General features: G+C 34.8%; 1 protein-coding gene across 2 annotated transcripts in view; it reads left to right on the forward strand.

The window, feature by feature from the left end:
* Positions 1–304: 304 nt before the first annotated feature.
* The window catches only part of LOC129004379 (transmembrane protein 19-like), a 31,419-nt gene continuing 19,163 nt past the window's right edge, over positions 305–12,560 (forward strand). Inside the window, exons 1-6 of one of the 2 annotated variants that reach the window (XM_054432949.1) lie at positions 305–457; positions 4,633–4,796; positions 6,311–6,415; positions 9,432–9,569; positions 10,488–10,637; positions 12,264–12,368. In XM_054432949.1, coding sequence (XP_054288924.1) covers positions 4,655–4,796; positions 6,311–6,415; positions 9,432–9,569; positions 10,488–10,637; positions 12,264–12,368 — 640 coding nt within the window. In that variant the 5' untranslated portion in view covers positions 305–457; positions 4,633–4,654. The remainder of the gene's footprint in view (positions 458–4,632; positions 4,797–6,310; positions 6,416–9,431; positions 9,570–10,487; positions 10,638–12,263; positions 12,369–12,560) is intronic. The other variant, XM_054432950.1, reaches the window with a different exon arrangement.

Raw genomic sequence — 12,560 nt, forward strand, 5'->3', positions numbered from 1 at the left:
AATTTAAATCAATTAAGTGCGAATTAATGAGCTGATGTCACCTGTCTGCCATGTTATCTTATGGGACGTCTATAACTCAACAACACCACTTGCAACGTTGCCAATTCTACCAGGCCGCGGCCTGTAGTTAAAGGCGGCCGTGGACATGGCACCTAAAAATAACCAATGCTAGAAAGCAAAGCACAACAAACAAACAACGGAGATTTCAAATGAATGAAATGGATTTCGCAGCTATACACATAAAAATTAAAAGCTAGCCTCACTATAATATAATAACATAAAACTAATTCGTTTTAAGGTTATGTGTTGCACAGGTACAAACAAAAACAAGTTACACTTGTTTTAAACATAAATTTTTATATAGATAATACAGTTAATTTAATTTAATAATACATTCTGTAGTTATTGAATAACAATAAGTTCATTTAAAACCCCTAAAGTGGATTTCGATACGCTTGTAAGTTAAATACAATTAGGCTAACTTAGATTGTTAAATGTAGGCCTATTCAAATAAGTAAAATAATGAGCAAATTATCTAATAACAAAAATTGAGATCAAACAAAGATTTTCTTAATAAACTCAACGATCTTTCCCACAAAGTATTGAAAGGGTTTCTTAGTTTCCACCACTAACTTATGTATGGAATGGATAGAAACCCATTGTTAAGTTCTTGTTGGACTAACTGTGTAACTTATAAGTTAGTGGGTACAACAGTCTAGGACTAGGGAGTAGGGATGAGCATCAATAGTCACTGTTTTCGCAACATCAATGTATTTCTATCGATGTTAGGTTAGCCTACCAATGTTTTCGTCGAACATCAATGTTTTTGGCCAAGTACCTATTGAAATGTTTTCCATAACTGAAAGTATTACAAACGGATTACGGTAGGTATCTTATTAATTTTGATGAAATTGTACCGGTAAGTTAAATTTTGGTCCTAACAAGAAATTGTTATTTTATTTATCATACCGGTACTGTATTTGAATGCTGATGAAATTTCGAATAAAAAAATAACGCAAACTGTACCGGTACTAAGTTAGACTTAGACAGGTGAAGAGTGAGTAAGTTTCTGGATTAGCCTACTTGACACTTGAAGTCTTCATCTTTGACTTTAACCAGCATTTCTTTTTTTTCCAAAATAACAAATAACACATTGTATTGGAAAAGTCATAAAAATAAACAATAGTAAAAACTGAAAAATTCTTATCAAGGTAGGCTAAATAATATGTACAAAGACTAACAATTTGATTTTTGGTTAATCTTTAATCTAACAAGAATGACTGACTACATGTCAGCTGAGAAATCGCGGACGCTGTAGCAAGTCTTTTCAACTAATATGCTTTTCAGTTGTTTTCTGAACTTAAGTAAATCAGTCTCTAGCTTTAGCTGTTGGGGAAGTTGGTTAAACAGTTTAATGCCGTTATACAAAAGATGTTTTTGAAAAAATGAGGTTGAATGGACAGGGATTTTCAGGTTGTGAGATGTGCGTAAGGAGTATGCAAATATATTAGGATAGTTTAGATTTAGTGACTTGAGTTAGTTTGAAAACCATGTAAGTTATTATGAAACTCGCTCGTAAATAAAGGCCTTTTTATTTATTTATTTATTTATTTGTGTACTGCAGTTAGTGCTGGTGTTAAATATTGACTGGTGTTTTTTTACAAAGGAAAGGGTTTCAAGGATGTATAGTGAGGGAAGAGTCAAAATAGCAGCTGACCTAAATGATTCCTTACAAGATCGTCTTTTGAAAAGTGAAAATATGACACGAATGGTTTTTTTTTGCATTTTAAAAAGGAAGGAGGTTTGTTTGTTTTCAGATCCCCAAACAGGTAGAGCATAAACTAGATAAGGGAATATTAAGCCATAGTACACAGAAAGAAGAACTTCCGTCGAGGCTGTTGTGGCCAATGTTCAAAGTACAAAGATGCCTGTGCTTGCACGTTTTATTACGTAATCAACATGAGTTTTGAAATTTAAACATTCATCTAAATGAATGCCTAAGAATTTTACAGACTGTACGGGATGTATAATGGTTTCATCGAGAAGAATAGACAGATTCCGATCTTTGTTGGACCTGTTTGAGACTCGAAAGTTGATTAGCTGGGTCTTTGAATTGTTGGTTTTTAGAAGGTTATCATCAAACCACTGAAGCAAGGTATTCGCCTCGAGGAATGCCATTTGCTCGAGTGACTCTAGGGAAGGACTGGATAGTGTCAGGGAGGTATCATCTGCAAAAAGGCACAGTTTACCTTGAGCTACACATTTCCTGGTTTTAATGGGACAATGGTTTGTTTGCTTACAAGGTCGATAACTACAGGGTACTTGTGAGGTGCTTGTTCTAAATGCTTGTCTAAAAAACAAATTAATATTTTTTTATAAATTTTAGTGGCAGCACTCTAGCTCTCGAGCATAAATTAATACCGATATTTCGTCTTGCAAATGTGAAAGAGAAACAGCCAATCTAAAATGTCTAGCTAGCAGGGTAGACTAACTTACACAAAGGAGTGTGTTTAATTGATGCTAGGCTAGTAGAATATGATAATAAACTTAGCATTAATTAAACTGCACAATTATCTTATCTGAGGCAGTACGGTACAGAGAGTAGACGAAAAACTAAAAAAAAACAAAAACATCGATTAACATCCATGTTTAAGCTCCAAACATCGATGTTTTATCGACAATGTTATCGGTACATCGATGGTTGAAATCTATGGTTAACCTATTGATGCTAATCCCTAGTAGGCCTATAGTTAAGTAGTTAGGTCTATCTGACCTAATTTTACCTAATTATCTAACACCATTCGGTAGCCCCGGGCCTCTAAATTACACAGCTACTGGTAGCCTAAGTTAGTTTTTTTACATCAACCTTTTAATCCAATGTAAGTTAAGTTACCTCTTTTTAATCTGCGCAAAAGTACAGTAAATCGTGATTTTGATCTATTTTATCACAATTACGGTAGGCCTAAGTTTACTTATTGTTGTGCAAATTGTTTGTAAAGGTGACTCTCCCTTCTGTTGATTTACATATTTTTTCTTACCTCTATGCCTCCACAAAGCATATAGGCTATAAGTTATTAGTGAGCCTGAAGGATGGAACAGAAACTCTATTATTACCGGTACCAGTCACTTTCATTCATGGATTTAGGTGTGTTTTGCCTAGGTAATCACCATCTAAACTATGTAGGCCTATTCAGTTACTACCAGTTGGTTTTATAGACAATAGACAATATTCTTTATTAACCCTTCCAGGGCTATGGACGGATATATCCGTCAATCTTTGTTTACTTTCCGGGCTAAAAACGGATATATCCGTCCCGAGAAATTTCTATTCTGGGCTTAAGACAGATCCGTCCAAAAAACAAATTGATATACAATGTTTATAATACGGTAATAAACATTACACTGCATTATAAATGGGTTCTTTTGTTTTTGTGGTTGGCAATAATTATTATTTTTTTTTTAAAGAGGTTGGCGGCCTCTTTTAACCTTGCATTTGCCCGACATAGACTAAGCACCCGTGCGTGGATCGTTTACAGCAAAGCAAGGAGTGAGCCGGTACAGTAAAAAGGTGAACTGTACTGATAAAATGTTATCGGCAGTGACCAGGATCCGAACCCACGACATCGCTGCCTTGGGCCCGAAGTCTGTGACGCTACCGACTGAGCCACCGACTCACTATAGATTGCCACGGCTGTTTCGGCTATTTTGCACCATAGAGTGTGCATAAGTAAATATTGCTGTCACTTCCCACATGGTTGTTAGTGAGTGATGTTTACATTTTGTGTTTTGTACTTTATTTTTATGTTATTGAGCTAAAGCTATTAATGCAATCTATATGAAATTTGAAAATGTCAGTTATTGAGATGCTTAATGAAATGTATGTCCGAGAGGGGTTTTATACTTGGCAGTGAAAATAATAGTATGGAATGTGATGGATATGATAAACCTGAAGAACAGTCTTTACATAGTGGAAGTCTTGGCGGGGAATGGGATTGAGGGCATGGGAGCGGAACTGAGTGGCTTAGATTTACTTGAAAATGATAGATACATTTTTATGGATAAAAAATAAAACAAGGGAAGGAATAGCCTAAGGTTGACGGATATATCCGTCTGCCGCCCACAAGAATACTCAAGATTATTGGTAGTGTTCATATTTTGTGATTGTCACTGAGGGCGTCAGACAGATATATCGGTCCACCTTGTTTTTTGTGGGCCAAAGACGGATATATCCGTAAAATCAAATTTTATTTTCTTCATAACTTTTGTACAAAAATTAGTACACCCCAAAGGAAAATCTTTTTATGATCCATGAATTATTTCAAGTGAAATAAATACAAAACACAACCACTTTAGTTTTTATTTTTTGTCAAAAAATTATTAAGCTCCTGCCCTTCATTTAATTTAGCCCTGGAAGGGTTAACATATTCATTGAGAAAAGTTTCATAGTTACAGGTGGATTACAGAAACATTACATATTTTAAGGTCATGCGATGAATTCTTTTTCAATGTAGAATGGTCTCTCTAGTAGCTAGTCTGTGAGTAATTTCTTGAAAGCGGCTGACTTATTCCGATGTTTAAGTTGGTTGTTTTGGAAGGAGGTTGTAATGTTTAGATATTGAATATTTAAAATAGATTACAGATACCCTACAAAAAAATGGGATCAGAAGAAGAGAATCGTGGAAAGTCAAAGTTCATGATAGCCCTCCCACTATTGTTACTGCTGGTCTCGATTCCTTTATCATTAACTCTATGGCTTGGAAATATGGCTTTCTCGGCTTTTTGGGAAAGTGAGAGTGGTAAGTGTTTGTCAGAGAAATCCATTACGGTAGCCTCTTTAGGGCCTATGCATTAATACATGTCTAGGCTAACTAAAATCTTACAGAAAATTATCTTTTATGATTCGGTTTGTTTTTATCAAAGTTAATTGACGATGTTTTTTTTTTATTTAAAAGTTATCTAGCCTAATTAACAATATGAATTAGGCCTAAACAACATTTTACTAGGTAAGTTAGGCTTTTATAGTATCCATGAAATTTTTATGAATACTCTTAAGAATATTTAGGTACTTAAGCAATATGTAGGTAGGAACTACTACATAACGAAAAAAATGCAACGATTTCTAAGGTTGGTCTACCTATGCACAGTATTCAGAAATCAGAAATCTATTGTATCTATTTTAGCCCTAAACAAAGTATTTTTCAAGGTAAAAAACAAAACAATGAAGATAATCTAGTAATTTGCTAGTACCGTTCGGTAGCCTACATTAGACCATTCCAAGTAGCCTTTACTTGTTAATAGACTTTTGAGTGTTACTATTAAAATTCGTGGAAAGAGAAAGAGCCTCAGTCCAATTTGTTGAAAAGAGCAGGAAAACAGAAAGAGAGGAACTCAGTCCTGGACTGAGGCATTTTCTCTTTAAAATACTAAATTGAATTACTCTATACCTCCATGGTTACTAGTGGGACTATACCTCCATACTAGCGTCTAGATACTCAGAGCAACGAGTCGGCTCACCGGAGCAACAGTCGGGGCTGCACAATTTTTATTTCAGCTGCAGTTTTTTAATACGGGCAAAATGAGAGTTTAAATTAGAAATTTAAAATTAGAGTTAAATTAGAAAAATATAAAATTAATTTTTTTTATTATAAAATTAAACTGTCATAACCTAACCTAACTAACCAAACTTGCTGATAATGAAAAAATTGAATGAAGGTTTACTGATCGAAAAAATAGTTCTGTTCATAAAATAAAACTATAAATGCCTCAAATTCAATTTTATAAGGTTTTAATTATAAAATTAAACTGTCATAACCTAACAAAACTAACCAAACTTGCTGATAATGCAATAATCTTAGACAAAAAGTTTATGCCATTGATGGGATTCGAACCTGGTACCATCAGATTCTCAGCCCAGCACGCTATCCATTTGACCACCGAGGCCGATGGCTCCAACTCGTATCGTTGCGGTAATAGTGTTCCCTCAGCCAATAGAATGCTCTCATTTTGTCTTGCTCCGGTGAGCCGACTCGTTGCTCTGAGTATCTAGACGCTATAATACCTCCATGGTTACTACATAGTGGGACTGAGTTTTTTTCAACATAATTTTTTGCATACGGTATGTCCAAAGAATTTTTGGGCTTAACCCAATTTCGTATTTTTTGTGAATGAGGCCCTTTCTTGGTCTACAGGTTACTCTAGTGTTTTAATCTTGTTTTTAAAACTACAGTATAAGTATTCCAGCCTATTAAAAGCTTTACTAACCTAAATCCTAGTCATTGTTAAATTTTTTTAACTAGCTTGTACTTTGCAGAACCAATATCACCTACGAGATGGCTATTTTCAGTCATAACACCAATTTTATTTGCTGCCTACGGTCTGAAGAAAAAAAGTTTAAGTGTCAGTGGAGCAGTTTTAGGTGAGTTATGCTTAAATACACAGTGCTTGATTTGTAAAAAAATGAGGTGCTGGAACTGTAACCGATTTAACACGTTAGCTGCCACGTCACCCCGATCGGGGTGCCACCAGTTGGCTCGTATGTGAGCACTGTCACCCCGATCGGGGTGACAGTTGTAATTTGTAAGGGGTTTTTTCTTTGCCGCTATTTGACAGTCTTTGATGTTCAACGGCAGTCAAACATTGTGGCTTATAAATACATACTCCAAGCTAACTAGATATCAATATTATATTGCATTCTGATGTTTATAACATGTCCAAACTTACGTCACAAAGTACTGAAATGTTGTCACCCCGATCGGGGTGACGCTATTTTTTTCAACAATTTTATCTACTCTTTATTGAAATATGTACCATAAAATGACGTAACGTTTATCTTATTCAGTTGGTGTTTATATTTTATACCCGGGTTTTTTGTATCTTATGACTGAAATTATGTCCTTAACCAAAACATAAAAGTAAGTATTTGGGTTATAGGCTACTGATGAAAAACAGATAAGAAAGAAAACAAACAAATTTTTTAAATCTTTTATGTCAAACTGTAAACAATATAACATTGCTAAAAAAACTAAATATATGTATAATAATGTACAAAACATGACCATTGTCGCTGTGCTCGCTCTCTGACATTGACAGGAGGGTAGGTTGAAAGTCAGGGTCGATGTCCATTTCGTCGTCCCTGTCTGACTCATCACTGTCTTTAGCACTACCTCCCAAAAAACCATCACTCAGATCTCCAAAATCTAGTTCACTTGACATTGGTAAACCCAAAAAAACGTTTGATATCTTCATCATCAAGATTCTCACTCATATTGGACAAAAGCCACAACACACTATGAAAACCAACACGAAAACTAGGCTATAAATAGCTAAAAAGTACAATACAAGAAGAAGTAAACATAACACAGTCGAGTAATAAGCAGGTGTTGTTGTCTTCACACGCCAAAATGCCGCTAATGCCAACCGAACAAAATGAAATACATCCCAAATGGTCGAATTTCAGTGTCACCCTGATCGGGGTGACAGCGATTTTTTCCAGCAAAGTTTGACTGAAAACAATCACTGTCACCCCGATCGGGGTGACACTTTTTGAGCATATAGTTGGCAATTCAACAATCCCCCCGGAAAATAGCCTTGGCTGCTAACGTGTTAATATGATTATAGTACATTTATGGATGAATTTCAAATTGAGAGAGAAAATGAAAACAGAAAAAATAAAAAATATTATTTTGTACATACATACTTTATTGACCCAATAAAGTGTTACATTACAATACAATACAATACCATACAATATTCTTTATTGTTCATTCGTTAAGAATTACAATAGTGTCAATACAATAGTGAATTGTACATGTTAATTTCCATAATTTTCATAACCATAGCAGAGCTTAAATGTACCGGTAAGTGTTTCTATTTTTTTACGAATATTTGTCTTATCAACTACAAAGACAACATCAGGTCACTAAAGTTTTTAAAAGTCCGGAAAAATAGTAAATTCTACTGTAAATTAAAATAAAAACAATGTATATAAACATTTAACTTGTTTCCTGAATAATGCATCCATCAAATAATTAAAATTAATTTTTTGTATTAATTGTAAAAATAAAACATTAATAATAGGAACAATCTGAAATGTACACATTTTTGATTAACATTTTTTAATATTGAATGTAATACAATTTTTTTCATAGGTACTAATTTTTAAGGCTGGGCGCACATTGTTCCAGCATTTCACCTGAAGCAAAATGTTGCACAACGATTTGCTTGAAGCGTTTTGTTTCTTTACTTCTCCAGTGTGCGGAAGGTCCAAGCATGATTGAAAATTTGGTTTCATGAAAAAATAAATATTATTTTTACTGGTCCTCTACTACAGTATTGTTTTAACAAGTGTGACGAGGAAGTCAACGTAGGCCTAACTATTGCTGCACCTATGTCAGTTTTTGCAAAATGCTGGACTAAATAGAAAGAAAACATGATAGACAGTAAGGTTTTCCTCTTAGAAATTAAATCAGATCCAGGGAAATTCCACCCAGGATTGAAGATCATCTCAAACATCCGTTAACTAGTAAACCAGATTTTAATGGGAGCTAACCCCCTTCCCACAGATGTTTTTCCTCCCACAATACCATACACAGACGATTTTATCTGGTATTTTCGTTCACCGTAGACTTTTATATTTTATATCTTTACTGACACTCAGGAGTTTGGTGCTTCTCATATCTTTTTTGCAGTGATTTTCTATGTAAGTTATACTGTTTAGGGCTATCAGAATTATTTTTGGGATTCAACAAACAGATTTTTGTAAGCCATCTTTGAAGAGGTTAAAACTTCTCACATTTCCCTGTATTGTCATTTATAAACGCTTAATTTTCTCTTAACAAAACCAGAATATCATCTAGATCTTCGTTCCAAAATCAACCTTCAAAACCATTCCAAACTGAATATTCCTAACCATACCATACCACCCCTTAAAAAAAAAACATCACTCTTTCTCCTGAATTTTTTCACAATGCTCATCCCAAGCCACTAAGTAGCAATTAGCAGCAAATGTAATACTAGTTTTTCAACCTTTATACTAGTCTATAAACAAATACAATAAGACTATTTTGTCAAAATCTCTGGCAAAATGAATTAGTTACCGTATGCTTACTTTAAATGAACAAAAACTCTTTAAAAAAAAAACATGAGACTTTCATCTTAAGATTTTAACATACTGCTAACTTTAAATGAACAAACATAAGTGTGTATTTAATTCTTGAGCCAAGTTTTTGCTTAAATTGAACACATACAGCTGTAACCACATCAATTTTCATTTATAGGCAATTTAACTCATTTTTAAAATCCTACAACTTTTAAATCCTAAACAGTGTGTTTTAACTTAGCATAATAATAAAAACAGAGTTTTGTACTATATTGCGGGTTACTATTTTATATTATACAACCAGTATAAACATACATTTGTGTGATTGTTGCAGGCCTGGTGGTGGGCTTTGTGCTCACACTCAGCAGTTATTTGTTTCTGATTTGTCTCATTGTGTTTTTCATCACATCAAGTCGAGCAACAAAATTCCGGAGTAACCAGAAACGCAAACTCGAAGAGGATTTTAAAGAAGGTACCGTACCTAATGCTTAAATCTGGTGCCCTGGCTAAATACACACTCTTTTAGGAATGGATTATAAAGCACCATATTGAAATGGCAGGGTTGGTTGGTGCATTCTAAGTGATTGGCTTTATGAATACTCGTAAAAGATGATTTTATGGTTGATATAACGTTGTTGTTGACTTTAGACCAGATTGATTCTTTTGCAAAGTATTTAGGAGCGCTGCCTTAGGGGTATGCCTCAGATTTATAAAGCATATTTTTCTGTTTTATCATAAGATATCATATATATATAGAAAAAAGATAATCCGGTTGACATTAGTTCATTTTCAAAGATTTTGGTTGTAGGCCTGTAATAGTTTTGCCTACATACCTGTAAAAATGCAAACTTGATATGCGAACAAACTGCCATTCTGAATATAATAAGATTTCAACTGACTGTGTTTACAAGAATCCCTGTACACAGAGCGGTCACACTGCTAGTAAGTAAATAATAATAATAATAATTACACCAAAAATCTTCAGTTTCAAAACTTTTGTGTGGTACAGTAGAGTCCCGCAAACTCGGCACTCGATAACCCGGCAGTCTGGATAACTCGGCCATCACCTGGCTCAGAAAATTAGTGATTTTTAGAGTCTGAGTTAAACATGGACTCAAGCCAGCTCATACACATAATTCACAACTCATACCAAGGATGTGTTGTACTGTATCTGATGACTTAATACTGACTTGTAATATAAATATAAATAAAAAAAGGTGGTTACAAGGCTTAAAAATTGTATTGTGTTTATATTTAACCCTAGTTCCTGATAACCCGGCATTTCACAAACTCGGCACCCTTCCAGTCCACATTACGCCGAGTTTGCGGGACTCTACTGTATTAAAATTGCTTGATGATGGCAACTGATACATAATTTGCTGATCTGCAGGAGGACAGCGCAACTGGGTACAAGTGTTGTGCAACAGTGGCATGGCGTTACAACTCGCTCTACTCTACATCCTGGACTCTGGCTGTGGAGAGAGACCAGTAGACTTCTCCTCGGACTACCGAGCCTCCTGGCTGGCACTCGGTGTTCTAGGTAAGCTAGTGTAAGAGTGACAGAAATCTTCCCTTCCTGTGAATACATATACAGTCCACTCTTGGTAATTCAAACACTTGATAATTCAAAACTTTCGATAATTCAAAATGAAGGCTCAGTCCCTAGAGAATCTCTCAATATTTCAAATTTTTACCATGCATTTTGATACACTCGGTATTTCAAAGTCCAAATAGAGGGCAGGTCAATTTGTAACACGCAGTAATTCGAAGTTTCGTCGAAAAAACACTCTATAAATCAAAGTCACGCAGTAATTCGAAGTTTAGTCGGCAAAACACTCTATAATTCGAAGTGATCTCTTCCTGTTATAACAGGAAACTATACAGTTCAGTACATCCTGTTCCCATGGTAGGCTAGTGTTGGACGTTTTGATGTTTTTTTAGTTAGAGCAGTAGTCTGAGTTAGTTCGCTGACTTGTTTTTCTAAGTTGGCAACCCGATCTCTAGATTGCGCGACATCTCCTTGAGCACAAACGTAGTTGTCGACAGCTGATAGTTCAGCTATTGGCGAAATATATAGCGCTAAATAACAGATTTCTTTGCAACTACAGTAACTGAAAAATAAGCCGTTGATTGTTTAAAAGTGTACTAAAATACGGTATGATGTTTTATTGTAACGTGCTGTACCTTTGTATGTATTAAACAAACAAACTCTCTGTAATTCGAATGGTTTATTTTTCTCCCGATAAATCAAACTCTTGATAATTCAAAACTCTTGATAATTCAAATTGATATGCTTGGCCCACCAATTTCGAATTATCAAGAGTCTACTGTATCGGACTAGATCCAACAGCAATTTTTGAGATGACTGTACAAAATAACAAATGCCATGGTGAGAAATGATGCTAATGCAAATGTACACCCCGCTTGCCACTTTAAATGATTCTATTCATACAGAATTATGGTTTCAGCCAAAAAAATTATATAACATCTTGAATGCAACCATTGTTTTATGACAAATTGCCCCTGCATCCATTCCTAGGTATTGTACCAAGAGCTTTAGCCTTGATCCATACTGGGGTATGGATCAGATGATGAATGAAACAATTGTCTTATGATCCATTGGCGTTATATCCAATGTTAATATGTGGAAAAATTTCCAGAGATATTACATAGAAATAAATAGATTAATTCCTTTCTTGGTCAGTGTTTTAGACAGTTCAAATATACCGTATGTTTTGTTTAGTCAACGGTTTTTTAGACAACAGGAATCACAGTGACCTTACTGCTTTACTTGAGTTTTGGATACCACACAAATAGCAACACATTTGATTAAAAAAGCTGTTATATTAAAGAAATAACAAATAAACATCTTTAAGGTTACTTTGGTCAAGAAAAGGCTCTGGCTAGGCCATGATTGTGATTCTAGAAGGATCAGCTAGCTTTCCTGAGGAAAAACTCCTGGTAGGTCATAGTACACACAGATGGACAAAATAACAGGTTTTTAAAATTACTAATTAAGTAACACTAAGAAACATTACCTAAATAGAGAGTGTTTGATTCTTTTAAAGAATCATCTTTAGAATATTATGACACCACTCTTTAGACTCTGCTTATTGATTGTTTTCCTAGCGACTTGTGCTTAAAAGTTTCTCCAAATTGTGTTCAGGCTCGCTGTCTTGTTGCAATGGTGATACGTGGGCGTCGGAGCTCGGGGCTGTGGTGGGTGGAGGACAGCCTCGTCTCATCACGAATGGACGACCAGTGCCTCGTGGTAACAATCCATACGTTATTTGCTAATCCTTAAGCTATCTAAGATATAATTTTCATATGCTATGACAGAGAGCATAGGCTTGAGTAAAGAAGTAACAAAATAAATTAGGCATAATTTACATTATTAGTGGAAAAATATACAACATTTTTTGGTTTATTTGTTATAGTCCTCAATTCCACCTAATAAAAAAAA

Source organism: Macrosteles quadrilineatus, unplaced genomic scaffold (assembly GCF_028750875.1).
Source record: "Macrosteles quadrilineatus isolate MER2022 unplaced genomic scaffold, UCM_ALF_1.0 Scaffold_9__3_contigs__length_116548681, whole genome shotgun sequence".
Classification (NCBI taxonomy): domain Eukaryota; kingdom Metazoa; phylum Arthropoda; class Insecta; order Hemiptera; family Cicadellidae; genus Macrosteles; species Macrosteles quadrilineatus.